General features: G+C 43.0%; 1 protein-coding gene across 5 annotated transcripts in view; it reads left to right on the top strand.

Annotated features, from left to right (window-relative positions):
- Positions 1 to 19,231, top strand: part of KDM4C (lysine demethylase 4C) — a 410,581-nt gene that overhangs the window by 36,445 nt on the left and 354,905 nt on the right. For 4 of the 5 annotated variants that reach the window (XR_008619779.2, XM_003823391.6, XM_008977026.5 and 1 more), the window contains exons 3-4: positions 11,920 to 12,095; positions 19,080 to 19,194. Coding sequence is in view for 3 of the 5 variants with exons in the window: in XM_003823391.6 (XP_003823439.1) it covers positions 11,920 to 12,095; positions 19,080 to 19,194 (291 nt within the window). In the remaining 2 variants the exon portion in view is untranslated. The remainder of the gene's footprint in view (positions 1 to 11,919; positions 12,096 to 19,079; positions 19,195 to 19,231) is intronic. The other variant, XM_008977029.3, reaches the window with a different exon arrangement.

The following is a 19,231-nucleotide window of genomic DNA, read 5'->3' as shown; positions in this document are numbered from 1 at the left end:
TAAAGTGGGAGAGAAAGATATGGTGGCTGTTTGTTTCTTTCTTTTGCTATTTTTGGGACATTATTTTGAAAAGATCACACTGGCTCCTACATGAAGAATGAATTCGTGTTGTGGGGGCAGAGCACAAATAAAGCACCTTGTCTGGGATAGTTATATTTATCTAGTGAGGAGCCAATGGTGACCCAGACCAGTGAAGATGGGAGAAGTTGTCTTTGGTCTGGATATGTTTGAAAATATCATCTTATCTTATTCTTACGGGTGCCAGATAATATTCTTAAAAAAAAAATGGTAGGGACTTAAGCCTTGTGGGTATAAGTGACATGCCCCGAGTCATAGGGGTGGTCAGTGAGGTGCTGAGGACTCATTGCACATTTGGATGCATAGGTCCAAAGTAAGATCTTTGAAAGAGAGATCCACTATATGATATAATTCATCGTCCAACTTGAGATGGTTTGTGTGTCCCTTCTATAACGTAAGTCTATTTTAATTAAAAAATTTCCCATGGAAGAATATATTTCATTGCACTTATTTCAATTTATTATTGTTCTAAATGTTAAATTTATAATCTGGGTTTCTGTAGACTTGTCAATATCACTGCATAAATCCCTGAGTCCTGACAGAGCCTGCTGCCAGGCCGAACCACTCAGTTGCACTTATGTAAAGGGTTCTCCTTGAAATCCCCAGCTATGGAGGTCAGATAGCATGGAAAACAGAAGATAGTTGAGGAGAGAACTTCCAGAACTATTGGGATTGGTGTTCAACTCCTCCTGCAAATGGACCTGATGCTACTTGTAACCCACTACTTTACTGTTTCTGTTATCTGTACCCTGAGGCCTGTAATTAGGTTGTATATATATATATTTTTTGTTGTTGTTGTTTCTTTTTGAGATGGGAGTCTCGCTCTGTTGCCCAGGCAGGAGTGCAGAGGCACGATCTCAGCTCACTGCAACCTCTGCCTCCTGGTTTCAAGCTATTCTCCTGCCTCAGCCTCCTGAATAGCTGGGATTACAGGCATGTACCACCATGCCTGGATAATTTTTGTGTTTTTAGTAGAGACAGGGTTTCACCATGTTGGCTAGGCTGGTCTCAAACTCCTGACCTCAAATGACCTGCCTTCCTTGGCCTCCCAAAGTGCTGGGATTATAGGCACGAGCCACCGTGCCCCGATATGTATCTTGTTAAAGTTCATGCCCTTCCTAGAAAAATTTTTTTTTTCTTTTTTTTTGAGACAGTGTCTCATTTTGTCACCCAAGCTGGAGTGCAGTGGCATGATATTGGCTCACTGTAGTCTGGACCTTCCAGGTTCAAGCGATCCCCCTCCCTCAGCCCCGCAATTAGCTGGGATTACAGGTATGCAGCACCATGCCCGGCTAATTTTTGTATTTTTTGTAGAGCCAAGGTTTCACCATGTTGCCTAGGCTGGTCTCGAACACCAGGACTCAAGTGGTCTGCTCGCTTTGGCCTCCCAAATTGCTGGAATTATAAGCATCAGCCACTGCCCCTGGCCCCTTCCTAGAAAAGTTTTAAAATTTGGGAATATTAAGTTGAGTGAAAATTAATTTGGGGTGGGTGAGAGAGAGAGGAAACAAGATAAAGAGAAAACAAACAGAAACTAAAGCTTCGTAATGACTTTCTCAGATGAGCTATCCTTAGTTTGACTTCTTTATTGGGTTAGCTCATCAAAAAAAAATCTCATTTGGGCCGGGTGTGGGGCTCACGCCTGCAATCCCAGCACTTCGGGCGGATCACTTGAGGTCAGGAGTTCGAGACCAGCCTGGCCAACATGGGGAAACCCCGTCTCTACCAAAAATACAAATTTTAGCCGGGCTTGGAGGTGGGCGCCTGTAGTCCCAGCTAATCGGGAGGCTGAGCCAGGAGAATCCCTTGAACCCGGGAGGTGGAGGGCAGAGGTTGGGGATAACCATCTCTTCTCTTCTCTGGGCTCTGAATGCAGCCCTTTGTCCTGTTCTCTCCCACTTTTGTTTCCGGAAAACATGTACTGTGTTCCACTGAGATTAGTAGAGTGTCCTGTGAGGTAGGGTGGCACGTTCAGTAACTTTAGAAGAGGAAACAGCAGCTACCCTCACAAGGGAGCTGCATGCACACAGAGCACACCTGCGTCGCTGTCTGCATTATGTAACTGAATAAAGTTAATGAGAACTATGATTACAAAACACACCTGAGTCCAGACCGTGCCTCATTTTTAAAATTGAGACTCATTGACAAAGTTGGAGACATTAATTTACTCAATCCTGTGATAATTTCCTATTACTCATTATTAGGAATACAACGAACTGTTTCAAATCATTTTTGCCATCTTTGACGTCAAGTCACATAAGCTCGGTTTTACTTACTTTCCCTCTTGTTCTGGAAGTTGCAGTAGTAGCATATGTATAAAACTGTACCGAATCAAATCATATTATAAAAATCAAGACTGCATTAATGAAGCTGGTTTGCTTTGGGGGCTAGTCCTGGGGAACCGAGCCACCCATGATGTTCTTTGTTAATGCACTATTTTTTTTTTTTTGAGACAGGGTCTTGCCCTGTTAGGCTGGGTGGTGTGATCGTGGCTCAGTGCAGCCTTGACCTCCCAGGCTCAAGCAAGTAGCCTCCCAAGTAGCTGGGACTACCCATGCCTGGGTCATTTTTTTTGTTTTTTATTTTTTGTAGAGATGGGGTCTGCTGTGTTACCCAGAGTGGTCTTGAACTCCTGAGCTCAAGTGCTTCTCCCACCTTGGCCTCCCAAAGTGCTGGGATTACAGGCATGAGCCACTGTGCCTGGCCCGTTAATCCACTATTGACAAGATTTAATGAATTGGTCTTAATTTATGATTTGAAGAAATTGGTCGAGTAGGTGCAACAGTAGTGACTTTAGCTTCAGATGACAGTCTGTCTTGGTTTTTCTCTTTCCCATTTTTTAGATTCATGCTTTAAATTTAACATTTATTTTTTGAGTGGAAGGTTTGACACTTTGTCTACAAAGTTGATGGTCAGGTTGGGAAAGTGAAAAGAGTGGCAGTCTCTTCACATGTGAAACTTGTACTGTTTTTGTGGAAGGAGATTATGATGAACTTTTTTTATATATGAAGTGGGTGAAATTGGTCCCCAACAGAAATCTGAACATAGGTTGTCCTGGACTGTAGCTTATGCACATCATGTGGTTTTATGAACAGCCTAGAGAGTGCAAATAGCTATCTTTGCTCACAAGGTGAAGAAGGATTGTAAGAAGCACCACTCTTTCTCTTCCTCTTCTTGCTCACTAGGTAGATGGTAGAAATTGCAATTTATTTCAAGGCAAGTAGTGCAAATGCACATTTTAGCAGAAAGTTTCCCACAGGGAATAGGGGCCAGGCTGGGTTTGTGGGGTTGTTGATAAAAGAAGGTATATTCTGTTTTGATATAATCAGGAAGGTGAACTTCAGGAGGAATGGCTTTCCCTCATTTAGATTCACTAAACATAAAGATTTAACTTTGGAATCTTTTAAAGACCTCAGTATGTTGTGTTTCCCTATGCAAGAAAATCTGATGTCTTAGGATTTCAAATTATAGTTAAAATAAGATTTTTGTTATAGAGCTGAACTTCTGAAAATATATTCCATTTGAACTCTTTAAATGAACTTGTACACAAAAAGCACAAGGTAATATTTGGATTTTTGTAAGTTTATTGTGTGCCTTGCTTCTCTGTCTTTAGAAAATTGCTGCAAAATATTTTATAGGCAAGCAACTTCCTTTTTTCTTTTTTTTTTTTTTTTACAAAACAAAAACATTTAATTCTACACATAATATTAATTTTGATTGTGGATATCTTTATTGCTAATGAAGAGCCTGAATAAATCTATGTTCCATTTTTTTATTATTCTGGCTTATTTCTGAGGAAAAAAGTTAGTTTTTATAACATTCTTAAATATAGTGCCCCTCCTCTTTCAATATGTCATCAAAATAGTAAGGTTATTCATATTCATATGAATGTAGTAAGGTTATTCATATTCATATAGTCTGATTGTTCATATTCTTTTCAAATATTGAGTGTGGCTGGGCATGGTGGCTCACGCCTGTAATCCCAGCACTTTGGGAGGCCAAGGTGGGAGGATTGCTTGAGCCCATGAGTTTGAGACCAGCCCTGGCAACATAGCTAGACCACATCTTTTCAAAAAATAAATAAATAAATAAAAAAGGCCAGGCACAGTGACTCACGCCTGTAATCCCAGCACTTTGGAAGGCCGAGGTGGGTGGATCACTTGAGGCCAGGAGTTTGAGACCAGCCTGGCCAAATGGTGAAATGCTGTCTCTACTAAAAATACAAAAATTAGTCAGGTGTGGTGGTGCACATTTGTAATCCCAGCTCCTTGGGAGGCTGGGACACAAGAATCACTTGAACCTGAGAGGCTGAGGTTGCCGTGAGCCGAGATTGCTCCACTGCACTCTAGCCTGGGCAACAGTGAGACTCCATCTCAAAAAGCAAACAAACAAACAAAAAATTAACTGAGCGTAGGAGCATGTGCCTGTAGTCCTAGCTGCTTGGGAGGATTTCTTGAGCCTGAGAGGTCCAGGCTGCTGTGAGCTGCGATCATGCCGCTATACTCAAGCCTGGGCAACAGAGTCCCTGTCTCAAAACAAAAAAACAAAAAAAAAAAAGTTAAATAAAATAATGAGGGTGTGATTTCAGTAACGTATACTATGAATATATATGTATCTATTTTATTTTATTTTTTAATTTATTTTTATTTAGTTCTTTTGAGACAGGGTCTTGCTCTGTCACTCAGGCTGGAGCGCAGTGGTGTGATCTTGGCTCACTGCAGCCTTGTCCTCCCGGGCTCAAGCAGTCGCCCCACCTCAGCCTCCCGAGTAGCTAGGACTATAGGCGTGTGCCACCACACCTGGCAAATTTTTGTATTTTTTTGTAGAGCTGAGCTTTCGCCATGTTGCCTAGGCTTGTCTTGAATTCCTGAGCTCTAGTCATCCTCCGGCCTTGGCCTCCTGAAGTGTTGGGATTACAGGCGTGAGCCACCGTTCCTGGACAGTATTCTCATTTTAAACAAACATACCTTGGAGGATATAAAATATGTAGTATCCTTATATTGCTAATGAAAATTAAGGTAAAATTGACAGCTCACTGTGAGGTGGTTTTATTTTTTTTGAGCTAACAACTCTCACTTATAAGCTGTATAGCACTGGCCAAGTTACTCATCTCCTGACCCCAAGTTTCTTTATCTGATGACGCTTGACTTGAGTTTCACAGTTATAGGTACATGTAGACCTAAATGTGAAAGACCAGACTTTAACACTCTTAGAATATAAAGTAGACCATTTTTATGTCCTTGAGTAGGGAAATTTTTTCTTTTTCTTTTTTTTTTTTTGAGATGGAGTCTCGCTCTGTCCCCAGGCTGGAGTGCAGTGGCGCAATCTTGGCTCACTGCAAGCTCTGCCTCCTGCCTCAGCCTCCAGAGTAGCTGGGACTACAGGCGCCTGCCACCATGCCCGGCTAATTTTCTGTATTTTTTTTTAGTAGAAACGGGGTTTCACTGTGTTAGCCAGGATAGTCTGGATCTCCTGACCTCGTGATCCACCCGCCTTGGCCTCCCAAAGTGCTGGGATTACAGGCGTGAGCTACCGTGCCCAGCCTGACCTTGTCTCTTAAAAAAAAAAGATTGGAGGGCAAGTTACAGGATAAGAGAATATATTTACATGCTGTTGTGCAGACATGCTCGCTCTCTCTCTCTCTTTCTGTCTCTCTCTCCCTCTCTCTCTCTGTATATGCCTGCATATACACATACACATCGAAGAGTATTCTCCTTGGATATATAAAAGAATATGTAAAATACTTCTATACATTAATAAGAAAAAACCCAACAATGCAATAGTAAAATGATAAAGAGACTTGAATAAGTACTTTATAAAAGAGAGTATCAGTGAGCTGGGCACGGTGGCTCATGCCTGTAATCCCAGCACTTTGGGAGGCTGAGGCGGGTGGATCACCTGAGGTCAGGAGTTCGAGACCAGCCTGGCCAACATAGTGAAACCCTGTCTCTACAAAAATACAAAAAATTAGCTGGGCATGGTGGTAGGCACCTGTAATCCCAGCCACTAGGGAGGCTGAGATAGGAGAACTGCTTGAACCCAGGAGGTGGAGGTTCCAGTGAGCTGACATCGCACCATTGCACTCCAGCCTAGGGAACAAAAGAGAAACTTTGTCTCAAAAAAAAAAAAAAAAAAAGTATCAGTAAGGTCAGTAAACATATGGATGAAAAGGTTTCTTTATTCATTTATTCGGAAAATACAAATAAAATTCACACTTGAGTACCATTGTACACTTAACAGAAAGACTAAGAGTTAAATGATGGACAGTATTAGGTGATGATGAAGGTGTGGAGGAATGGGAACTCTGGTATGTTGCAGTTGGGAGTGCAAATTGGTACAACCACTTTGCAACGGTTGGCAATATCTATGAAATTTGAACTACACGTATCCTATGTGTCAGTAATTTGACTCTTAGAAGTGTCTGTGTATGCATGGATGTTTCAGAGACCCATGTGCATATATGCACTAGAATATCTGTACAAAAATATTAATAGCATTATTTGCAATAGCCAATAATTAGAAAAAGCCACATGACCATCAATGGTTATCAGTTTATAAATACATAAATATTTATAAGACAAAATACTGAGTAGGAATGAAAATCGAAGAACTTCAGCTACGTAGGCTGTTACATTTGCTTATTTATTTATTTATTTATTTTGGGACACACTCTGTCACTCAGGCTGTAGTGCAGTGGTGTGATCTCAGCTCACTGCAACGATTCACCTGCCTTAGCCTCCGGAGGAGCCTGGACTACAGGCATTGACCACCATGCCTGGCTAATTTTTGTATTTTTAGTAGAGATGGGGTTTCACCATGTTGGCCAAGCTGGTCTTAAACTTCTGACCTCAGGTGATCTGTCCACCTTGGCCTCCCAAGGTGCTGGGATTACAGGAGTGAGTCACCGTGTCTGGCCTAGGCCGTTATATTTAAATCTCACAAAATATGAGTGAAGTATAAAAGATAAACCTCAAGTAGTATATACTGTAGGGTTACATTTTTATACATTTGCAAAACTGGTGTATAGGTATGCATATAGAAGCGTAAAACTAAAGCCCAGCAATGAAGTCATTGCCATAAACACTGTAATTGTGGTTACCTCTTGGGCAATAGGGAAGATGTGGCTGGAAAAGGGCGCTTGGAGGGCCTGTATCGTGCTAGCAATATCTTGCCTCTTTCACCTGGGCAGTAGGTCATTTGGTGTTTGCTTTGTAATAATTCACAGAGCTGTGTGCTTGTGATTATGCATTTTCTACATGTGTGCTGTTTTTCAATAAAAAACCTTAAAAAGATTGTTTTAGGCCAGGCACGGTGGCTCATGCTTGTAATCCCAACACTTTGGGAGGCAGAGGTGGTCGGATCACTCTGTCAAGAGATCGAGACCATCCTGGCCAACATGGTGAAACCTCGTCCTATTAAAAATGCAAAAATTAGCCGGGCTTGGTGGTGTGCACCTGTAGTCCCAGCTACTTGAGAGGCTGAGGCAGGAGAATCGCTTGACCCCGGGAGGTGGAGGTTGCGGTGAGCCAAGATTGGGCCATTGGAGTCCAGCCTGGGCAACAAGAGCAAAACTCTGTCTCAAAAAAAAAAAAAAGGTTTGTTTTAAAAAAATTAAAAAAACTTCTAAAGGTGGTAAAGTGGCCAGGTGCAGTGGCTATTGCCTGTAATTCCAGCACTTTGGGAGGCCAAGGCAGATCAGTTGAGCTCAGGAATTTGAGACCAGCCTGGGCAACATGGCGAAACCCCATCTGTAACAAAAAGAAAAAGAAAAAAAAAAAAAAAGAAAAGTTCCAGCAATAGATCATGAATTGCGTCATGACATTGTACATTCTATTTTAGTTTAATTTAATTTATTTGTTTATGAGACGGACTGTCACCCAGGCTGGAGTGCAGTGGTGTGATCTTGGCTCACTGCAGCCTCCACCTCCTGGGTTCAAAGTGATTCTCCTGCCTCAGCCTCTCGAGTACCTGGGATTACAGGTGCCTGCCACCACGCCCGGATAATTTTTGTATTTTTAGTGGAGATCGGGTTTTACCATACTGGCTAGGCTGGTCTAGAACTCCTGGCCTCAAGTGATTTACCCATCTCGGCCTCCCAAAGTGCTAAGGTTACAGGTGTGAGCCACTACGTCTGGCTGTTACCTTCTAATTTTAAATCCTATCAATATGTATTTTTGGTCTTAATGTTTTCTGGATCTTTTCACTCTTAGTAATTAAGTACTTAAATACTACAGGCAAACACTGGTGTGCTGAGGCACCTTACACTGGCATTTGAGAGTTGATAGTGCACATCTCTTCCCAGCTGCTTATGTAGTGATGTCACGTTGGTAGGTTCAGATTGACCATGGTGGGAGTATTATGCCATGGAAACAGGTAAAAGCTACAAATCAAGGTTTCCTCCACCTTTCTGGAAAGCTGCTTATTAAAGATCTACTAGCATACCGCTGTGCTATCGCCATATTGTGTGAGAAGTCTATAAAGAATATAATGTTGGCCGGGCGTGGTGGCTCACGCCTGTAATCCCAACAATTTGGGAGGCCGAGACTGGTGGATCATGAGGTCAGGAGTTCAAGACCATCCTGGCCATGATGGTGAAACCCTGTCTCTACTAAAAATACAAAAATTAGCTGGGCATGGTGGCAGGCGCCTGTAATCCTGGCTACTCGGGAGCCTGAGGTGGGAGAATCGCTTGAACCCAGGGAAGCGGAGGTTGCAGTGAGCTGAGATCGTGCCACTGCTCCCCAGCCCGAGTAACAGAGTGAGACTCCGTCTCAAAAAAAAAAAAAAAAAAAAAAAAGAATATAGCTCTCCCTCTCCCCTCTCCCCTCGTCTCCTGTCTCCCTCTCGGTCTCCCTCTCCCTCTCCCTCCACGGTCTCCCTCTCATGCCGAGGCGAAGCTGGACTGTGCTGCTGCCATCTCGGCTCACTGCAACCTCCCTGCCTGATTCTCCTGCCTCAGCCTGCCGAGTGCCTGCGATTGCAGGCGCGCGCCGCCATGCCTGACTGGTTTTTGTATTTTTTTGGTGGAGACGGGGTTTCGCTGTGTTGGCCGGGCTGGTCTCCAGCTCCTAACCGCGAGTGATCCGCCAGCCTCGGCCTCCCGAGGTGCCGGGATTGCAGACGGAGTCTCGCTCACTCAGTGCTCAGTGTCACCCAGGCTGGAGTGCAGTGGCGTGATCTCGGCTCGCTACAACCTCCACCTCCCAGCCGCCTGCCTTGGCCTCCCAAAGAGCTGAGATCGCAGCCTCTTCCCGGCCGCCATCCCGTCTAAGAAGTGAGGAGCGTCTCTGTCCAGCCGCCCATCGTCTGAGATGTGGGGAGCGCCTCTGCCCGGCCGCGACCCCGTCTGAGATCTGAGGAGTGTCTCTGCCCGACCGCCACCCCGTCTGGGAAGTGAGGAGCGTCTCTGCCTGGCCGCCCATGGTCTGGGATGTGAGGAGCCCCTCTGCCTGGCTGCCCAGTCTGGAAAGTGAAGAGCGTCTCTGCCCGGCCGCCATCCCACCTAGGAAGTGAGGAGCGCGTCTTCCCGGCCGCCATCCCATCAAGGAAGTGAGGAGCGTCTCTGCCCGGCTGCCCATCGTCTGAGATGTGGGGAGAGCCTCTGCCCGGCCGCCCCGTCTGAGAAGTGAGGAGACCCTCCACCTGGCTGCCACTCCGTCTGGGAAGTGAGGAGCGTCTCCGCCCGGCCAGCCGCCCCGTCCGGGAGGGAGGTGGGGGGTCAGCCCCCCGCCCGGCCAGCCGCCCTGTCCGGGAGGGAGGTGGGGGCGTCAGCCCCCCGCCCCGCCAGCCGCCCCGTCCGGGAGGGAGGTGGGGGGGTCAGCCCCCCGCCCGGCCAGCCGCCCTGTCCGGGAGGGAGGTGGGGGGGTCAGCCCCCCGCCCGGCCAGCCGCCCCATCCAGGAGGGAGGTGGGGGGGTCAGCCCCCCGCCCGGCCAGCCGCCCCGTCCGGGAGGGAGGTGGGGGGGGTCAGCCCCCCGCCCGGCCAGCCGCCCTGTCCGGGAGGTGAGGGGCGCCTCTGCCTGGCCGCCCCTACCGGGAAGTGAGGAGCCCCTCTGCCCGGCCAGCCGCCCCCTCCGGGAGGGAGGTGGGGGGGTCAGCCCCCCGCCGGGCCAGCTGCCCCGTCGGGGAAGTGAGGGGCGCCTCTGCCCGGCCGCCCCTACTGGGAAGTGAGGAGCCCCTCTGCCCGGCCAGCCGCCCTGTCCGGGAGGGAGGTGGGGGGTCAGCCCCCCGCCCGGCCAGCCGCCCTGTCAGGGAGGGAGGTGGGGGCGTCAGCCCCCCGCCCCGCCAGCCGCCCCGTCCGGGAGGTGGGGGGCGCCTCTGCCCGGCCGCCCCTACTGGAAGTGAGGAGCCCCTCTGCCCGGCCACCACCCCATCTGGGAGGTGTACTCAACAGCTCATTGAGAACGGGCCATGATGACAATGGCGGTTTTGTGGAATAGAAAAGGGGGAAAGGTGGGGAAAAGATTGAGAAATCGGATGGTTGCTGTGTCTGTGTAGAAAGAAGTAGACATGGGAGACTTTTCATTTTGTTCTGTACTAAGAAAAATTCTTCTGCCTTGGGATCCTGTTGATCTATGACCTTACCCCCAACCCTGTGCTCTCTGAAACATGTGCTGTGTCCACTCAGGGTTAAATGGATTAAGGGCGGTGCAAGATGTGCTTTTTTAAACAGATGCTTGAAGGCAGCATGCTCGTTAAGAGTCATCACCACTCCCTAATCTCAAGTACCCAGGGACACAAACACTCTGCCTAGGAAAACCAGAGACCTTTGTTCACTTGTTTATCTGCTGACCTTCCCTCCACTATTGTCCTATGACCCTGCCAAATCCCCCTCTGCGAGAAACACCCAAGAATGATCAATAAAAAAAAAAAGAAAGAAAAAAAAGAATTAGGATAGAGAGATTGGGCATAGTGCCTGCCTTCCAGTGTGAAATGAATGGAATAGGACTTTGTAAGGAACGCTAGATGGGATGGGAACAAATGTTTCATTCACGAAATAAAGTCAAAGTCATGTTAAAAAAAAAAAGAATATAATGTGGACTATTTACTTATTTTTCTCATAATAATATAAACAGCACATAGGTACTTAGATCATATTCAATAAAGATGAACTTCTTTGGGGAAGAAATTATTTATGTAAACAATTTCGTCTTTTTTTGTTTTTCCTGAGACAGAGTCTCGCTCTGTCACCCAGGCTGGAGTGCAGTGGCGCGATCTCAGCTCACTGCAGCCCCTGCCTCCTGGGTTCAAGCGATTCTCCTGCCTCAGCCTCCTGAGTAGCTGGGACTACAGGTGCGTGCCACCACGCCCGGCTAATTTTTGTATTTTTAGTAGAGGCGGGGTTTCACCATGTTATCCAGGTTGGTGTTGAACTCCTGACTTGGTGATCCGCCTGCCTCAGCCTCCCAAAGTGCTGGAATTACAGGTGTGAGCCCCTGCGCCCTGCCAATTTCATCTATTGAGAGGCAGGTTAACATAATCGCTCAGTGTGAATTCAAACTGTTTTAATTAGAATTTCAGCTCAAGTAGTCTTTAGCCATTTTAACTTCAAATTATTTTACTTCTGTGTGTCTTTCAATTTTATCTTTAAAATCAAGATGTTAATAGTACCTACTCAAAATGAGTTTAATACAAGTACAGTGTTTGGGATAGTGAGTACTCAATAAATTTTGCTATTGAATAGCATCATATTGCTTTATTGCAAATATTCATCTTTTTTTTTTTTACACATTTGTCATAGAGATACTGAGAAATTGTTCAGTTGTAGTTTATCAGAATACTTAAAAGCTAAATTACTTGGAGTATTTTCAAGATGATATTTTATTTCATTATTTTATTTTTAGGTGATTCCTCCTAAGGAGTGGAAGCCAAGACAGTGCTATGATGACATTGATAATTTGCTCATTCCAGCACCAATTCAGCAGATGGTCACAGGGCAGTCAGGACTGTTCACTCAGTACAACATCCAGAAAAAAGCGATGACTGTGAAGGAGTTCAGGCAGCTGGCCAACAGTGGCAAGTGAGTAGAATCAGTTTGCTATTTCTGTTTCCTTCAGAGATTTATGTAAATATGTTAAGAAACAAAGTAGACAGAGGAGCTTATAAATGAAAAGCAGGAGTCTCCCGTGCAATTTTTCACCCTTCATTGAACTGTTTCTATTTTCTGTTCTTTAGGTGGTTGCCTGAACATTTGACTTAAAGAAATTGCTCTTTATTTTATTATCTCATTCCTAGTAGTTATAAGTGGAACTTCTTATCCTATAGTTGCCATGAGTTTTCGAATCTACACATGATTCATGTTTGTTGGGCAGTTTTTTTGGTGTGTGTTTGATAATGTTTAAGCCTTAAATGATTTATATGTATTAGAAGATTAGTACTTTTAAAAGCAAACCTTGAATGACTTGAAAGGCCACCATTGCATTAGTTATTTATTGCTGTGTAACAAATTATCCCAAATTGGCCAGGCACGGTGGTTCATGCCTGTAATCCCAGTACTTTGGGAGGCCGACGTGGGCGGATCACCTGAGGTCGGGAGTTCAAGACCAGTCTGATCAACATGGAGAAACCTTGTCTCCACTAAAACTACAAAATTAACCATGCGTGGTGGCACGTGCCTGTAGTCCCAGCTACTCAGGAGGCTGAGGCAGGAGAATTGCTTGAACCTGGGAGACAGAGGTTGCAGTGAACCGAGATCACGCCATTGCACTCCAGCCTGGGCAACAAGAGTGAAACTCCGTCTCAAAAAAAATAAAAAATAAAAAATAAATAAATTATCCCAAATCTTAGCTGCTTAAACCAACCCATAATTTCTGAAGGTCAGCAATCTGACCTTCAGATTCTGCCTCAGGGTCTCATGAGGTTGCAGTTAGCATGTTGGCTGGGCTACAGTCATCTGAGCATTTAATTGTGGCTGGAAGATTCTCTTACAAGAGTGCTCCCCTTTCATGGCTTTTGATGGGGTCCTCAGTTCCTTGTCATATGGACTGCTCTTCATGTCATGGCAGCTGGCTTCTCCCAGAGCAACTGATCCGAGAGAGATAGCAAGAAGGAAGCCACATGTCTTTCCTTGCCCTGTTTCAGAAGTGACACACTGTCACGTCTGCCATATTCTGTTTGTTACAAGCCAGTTGTTAAGTGTAGCTAGCCTACACTCAAGGGGAGGAGAATGAAGCTCTACTTCTTGAAGGGAGGAGTGTCAATGAATTTGTGGGCATATTTAAATGTTGTCACAATTATTATTATTAAACTTCTTCTAAAAAATTCTGATATGATAATTAAGGCCCCAGATGAAAGCATAAATCTTACAAAAACAAAATAAAACAAAACCTGAAAGACCAACGAGAAATCATAGTTTCCAAATTCCCTGGATGGGTGTGAATGAGATTAAGACTTTGGATGAATTTAGGTATCTTCCTTTAAAAAAATTATATTTGACCTTGTAAGCACATGATGCTACTTGAAGACTCTTATTTCTGCATGTTAAATTCCTACTGTGGAACATTCTGGCTATTCCAAAGAAATTGAAAATTTTATGTTTGATATAATTTGAATCATTTCTTTTGAATTTTTTGGGTCAGTATTAATAGAGTTTTATTCTTTCAGATCTTATTAATCGAGAACATGAAACTTTCAACAAAGATTGGAAGCATTTTCTTTCGAACTCTTCCAGAATTCTTTTATAAGTGCAATGCTGTTGAAACAAGATTGCAGAGGCAATTAAACCTGTTTACGAGTATAAACTATTGACTGTTTTCTGTTACTGTGTTTTAGTACCCATTTCCAGTGTCTCTCTTAAAGTGTTAATTTAATAGGTTAGGTCATTGAGTAGTAACTCTGCTTGGCTCCTTTGATATTTCAAGGGATACTTACTAAAAACTATTGTTAATACTCTTGATAATTGTCATAACTGCCATAGGAAAGGTACAAAGTGCTATGAGGTTTCAAAGGAATACAAGGCTTCTGTGGTTGTTCTTAAGGAATGGGTAATTTCATTTTGTAGGCACTATTGAGATGGATTTTGAAGGATGGTCAGAAACATTTCTACCAGTTACAAAAGTAATATGTGCTTATTTACAATTTCAAAAATAGGCTGGATGTGGTGGCTCACACTTGTAATCCCAGCACTTTGGGAAGCCGAGGTAGGTGGAATGCTTGAACCCAGGAGTTCGAGACCAGCTGGATAACATGGCAAAATCCAGTCTCTACAACAAATACAAAAATTAGTCAGGCAGGTGGTATGTGCCTGTAGTCTCAGGTACTCAGGAGGCTGAGGATTGCTTGAGCCTGGGAGGTTGATGCTACAGTGAGTCGTGATTGCACCGTTGTACTCCAGCCTGGGTGACAGAGCGAGACCTTGTCTTGAAAAAAATAAATAAAATTTCAAATATAGCCATATATAACTTTAACTCTAAGAGGCAATTCATTGTTAGTATTACTTGGCAATTCAAAATATTAAGACTTGAGCCTTGAAGTTCTTTCTTCACTTGTTATAAAGAAACTTTGATCATCCTCTGTAGCCCATTTGATTATTTCAGCATGTTATCGGTTTTCTACTTCAAGATAATTTTACTGAGTACACATTTTATACATATCTCTGTTAAATTATTACTCTACTGACTTGGTTGTAGATTTACTCTTTCTGAAGATAGCCATTCAGGTGACATTGTTTGGTGTATCACTGTGTACACAGTGCTTGGTATAGTATCTGGGATATGGTAGGTGCTTTTTCAAATGAATAAATAGTGTTATAAAAACTAAAATCCACTTAAAATGGTATAAATTTTTAGGCAAATTGTAAAGATTTACTTATTAACAGAATATACATTTCTTGACATTCTGGGGTTTAGAGATGGTTTAAAAATTTTTTGGTTTTTTTTTTAGTTGTAAAATGTAACCATTATGGGAAATTATTTGAAAAATTATTTCTAGCTTTAATTTTATTTCTTTTGAAGTTAATTTACGCTGGATACAGTGGTTCACGCCTTTAGTCCCAACACGTTGGGAGGCTGAAGTGGGAGGATTGCTTGAGCCAGGAGTTTCCGGACCAGCCTGGTCAACAAAGTGAGACCCTGTCTCTACAAAAAATAAAAAATTAGCCATGCATGGTGGCATGTGTCTGTAGTCCCAGCTACTCGGGAGGCTGAGGCAGGAGGATTACTTGAGCCTGGGAGGCCGAGGCTTCAGTGAGTTGTGATTGCACCATTGCCCCCGAGCCTGGGTGACAGAGCAAGACCCTGTCTCCAAATAAATAAATAAATAAATAAATAAATAAAGTTAATTGGTCTTTTGATTTGGACTAGTTTCATTATAATTGTTGTAATGTTAAACAACTTTTGAAATTCATATTTTTTGTATTTCATCTGCCAGTTTCATGTAGAAATTTATTTCAAATGCCAAGGAAATGGATTTCTAAGCCTCAAGAACCAATGCTCTTACTTGTCAACACAGAGCTGTGCCAGGATCACCTGGTTGTGGAATGGTCATGTTAGGAGATTAATTTTTGTTGGAGACAAGAGGTTTTCTGCTGGGCTGTCTTTTTTTTTCTGAGACAGAGTCTTGCTCTGTTGCCCAGGATGGAGTGCAGTGGCATGATCTCGGCTCACTGCAACCTCCGCCTGCTGGGTTCAAGTGATTCTCCTGCCTCAGCCTCCCGAGCAGCTGGGACCACAGGTGCGTGCCACCATGCCTGGCTAAGTTTTTTGTATTTTAATGGAGATGGGGTTTCACCATGTTGGCCAGGCTGGTCTCTAACTCCTGACCTCTGATTCGCCCACCTCGGCCTCCCAAAGTGCTGGGATCTTTCCATTCATCTGTTTTTCTTTAGCACCTGATCTGACATTGTACCCCGTCTGTAATGTACTCAGTCTTAGCAGTAGAGAAGATGACATGCTCATTTGGTTGATAATGCAATGTAGTCCAAAGAAAACCTAGAGATTTCCGATATAACTCTAATATAAAAATTTATAATGGTAGGTAATATGAATCACATTACTGATGTGTACTTTCCTCTAGGCACAGAGCCAAGTGCTTTCCATAATTATCTGATGGAGCCCTCACAACAAGCTTCCTGTTTTTATCCCTATTTTTTAGAAGAATAACTGAGTTCCAGAGAAATTCAGCCCCGTGTCTAGGGTTTTGTGGCTTATGAATGGAAGCCTGAGTTTAAACATGTGTAGCCTGACCCTGGAACTCACCTCTTAAGAACTGTACTGCAATGAGTGAGAGGTTCTGGGTAAGAAGATATGGTTGAATCAGTATCGGGCAAATTTACACTGGATTTGTGGAATAGCTGTGATTGTCCATTAGGAAGGACAGTCCATTAGGAAGGACTCTGATCAGTTACTAGCCAAGTCATTTATTTTGTTTAGAATTAATATTTGTTTAATATATTTAAGGATTTTAGAATTTAACTTCAATGGACAATACCAAACTTTATCTTTCTCTCTTAGAGTTATGAGTTTTAAAAAATTGATACTGCACATGCCTGTAATTCCAGCTACTCGGGAGGCTGAGGCAGGAGAATCGCTTGAACCCAGGAGGCGGAGGTTGCATTGAGCCGAGATCATGCCACTGCACTCCAGCCTGGGTGACAGAACAAGACTCTCAAAAAAAAAAAAAAAGTTGTTACTGATTGAGTACATAGTGATAGATTGGTCTTGGTATAGGTGTAAAGCAGATTAGGGCTTCAATTTCCAAAAATCTTGGAGGTTTCTGTAGAAGTCCTAATAAACAGCATCTCTGCTATCTTCTCCTTTCTGATCACTCTGTGTTTTGGGGCAGTGGTCCCCAACCTTTTTGGCAAGGGACTGGTTTTGTGGAAGATAATTTTTCTATGGATGGGAGTGGTGGGATGGTTTCGGGATGAAACTGTCCTACCTCAGATCATCAGGCATTAGGTTCTTATAAGGAGTGTGCAGCCTAGACCCCTCACATGCACAGTTCACAACAGGGTTCATACTCCTATGAGAATCTAATGCCACTGATCTGACAGGAGGTGGAACTCAGGCAGTAATGCTCACCTGCCACTGACCTCCTATGCATCCCTGTTCCTAACAGGCTGCGGACCCATACTGGGGATTGGGGACCCCTTCTCCGGGAAACAGGGATGTACACCTGTCTCTGTCACCTGACTCTGATCTTTAGTTAGCTTGCTTAGCTTGTGCCTGGAATTCCCGATACTACTGGAACCTACTAGCAGAAGTGGTGGAATGATGACAGATTAATGGTGCTTTCATGCTAATCCTTTTTATTAAAAACATTTTTAAGGCTGGGTGCGGTGGCTCACGCCTGTAAATCCCAGGAGTTGGGAGGCCGATGCAGGCGGATCACCTGAGGTCGGGAGTTCGAGACCAGCCTGACCAACATGGAGAAACCCTGTCTCTACTAAAAATACAAAATTAGCCAGGCATGGTGGTGCATGCTTGTAATCCCAGCTACTGGGGAGGCTGAGGCAGGAGAATCCCTTGAACCTGGGAGGCGGAGGTTTCAGTGAGCCGAGATCGTGCCACTGTACTCCAGCCTGGGCAACAAGAGTGAGACCGTCTCAAAACAAAACAAAAGAAAAACATTAAAAAAATAATTTTTAATTCTTTAGAAAACAGAGGGTCTCACTACCTAGGCATACCTTGAACTCCTGGGCTCAAATGATCTTCCTGCCTTGGGCTCCCAAAGTGCTGGGATTACAGCCACCATGCCCATCGCATGCCCATCCTTTTTATTTTTGACTGTGCTTTATATTCTAGTGTTCTGGGTAAATTCAAATTGTTCTATGTTTTAAATACAGTTGTTAAATTAAGTTGTTTGGTATTTTGAATACAGTTGTTCCGTTATTTGGTATTCTTGTTACACAGATAACTAGTTTGGGGTCCCCAGTATAGTGAGTGTAGATGTCGGTTATTCTGTAGTCAATCTAAAATGTCCAGTATGCTTTATAGGGATTCTACTACTGCTAAATACCTTTTTAACTTCGCTTCATTATATTCTCATTTGTTTCTTTCTTTGCTTATTTTCTTCCTGAAGAAACATTGGTATTCCTTTTATGTGGTGAGATTATTGTTCAAATTCCTAATAATACAGAGAAGTAAGTGCTTTTCTGTAATTTCTATGTGAGAGATAACCATTAATAATTTGGTGTACATTTCTTTCTAATGACTTAATATACAATTACAGGTTTTTTAAACTGTAAATAGGATATAGTATACACACTATTATGTAACCTGATTTATTCACTGTGGATAGAATTTGATGTCAGTATCTTGAAAGAGCTATCTTGTTTTATATTCTGTATTTTTTTTTAGCTAATTACTAGTTGATGGATATAAACTTGTATTTTCAATTAATGCTGCAGCAAACATCCTGGGTCAACTGTTATTGTACACATCTCTCTGTTGTTAGGGTGAATTTCTACATTTAGATTTTGGGTCAGATATGTCAATTTTTAAAAAGCTTTTTATATGTTTAGAAAAATTATATGCTGGAATGGTTTTGCCAGCTTATATTCCCACTCTAGTTGTCTAAGAGGTGTCATTATTTTCTTGCCATTAATATATTCAGCATTTACCAATATAATAACTGCAAAATATCTTATTTTAACTTTACTTTCTTGGATTTTTAGCGAGATTATTGTTTGTCAGTGTTTCTCTAAGTGTTACGTCATTTTTATATAAATATGTAAAATTTCTTAGCATAGTATAGTTGATTAAAGATTTTAAAAATACTTTGAAAGCTGAAATAATGACTCTTAAACTGCTTTTCTGCGTCTATTGTTGTTTTCGTGAAAGTAGTTTTCTAATAAAATGTAAAGTAATATTGAGTATTCAGCAATCTTAAGACTATTCAGATAGCTATGTTAATCAGTTTGTATGTTTACTTGTTAGAATTGACAACATGCAGTATTTTCGTTTTGGTAGGATTTTGTTTTAGAAAGTGATTTAAATCAATTTGGTGGGAAAAACCCTAAAACTGACTTACTGGTTTGTACATTTTTGTCATCTACCTTTTACAGATATTGTACTCCAAGATACTTGGATTACGAAGATTTGGAGCGCAAGTACTGGAAGAACTTAACTTTTGTGGCACCTATCTATGGTGCAGATATTAATGGGAGCATATATGATGAGGTACATTCATATTTACAGTGAGTTTTGTAAAGATCAT

This window comes from Pan paniscus, chromosome 11, assembly GCF_029289425.2.
Source record: "Pan paniscus chromosome 11, NHGRI_mPanPan1-v2.0_pri, whole genome shotgun sequence".
Classification (NCBI taxonomy): domain Eukaryota; kingdom Metazoa; phylum Chordata; class Mammalia; order Primates; family Hominidae; genus Pan; species Pan paniscus.
This window is presented reverse-complemented; position numbering and strand designations above follow the sequence as displayed.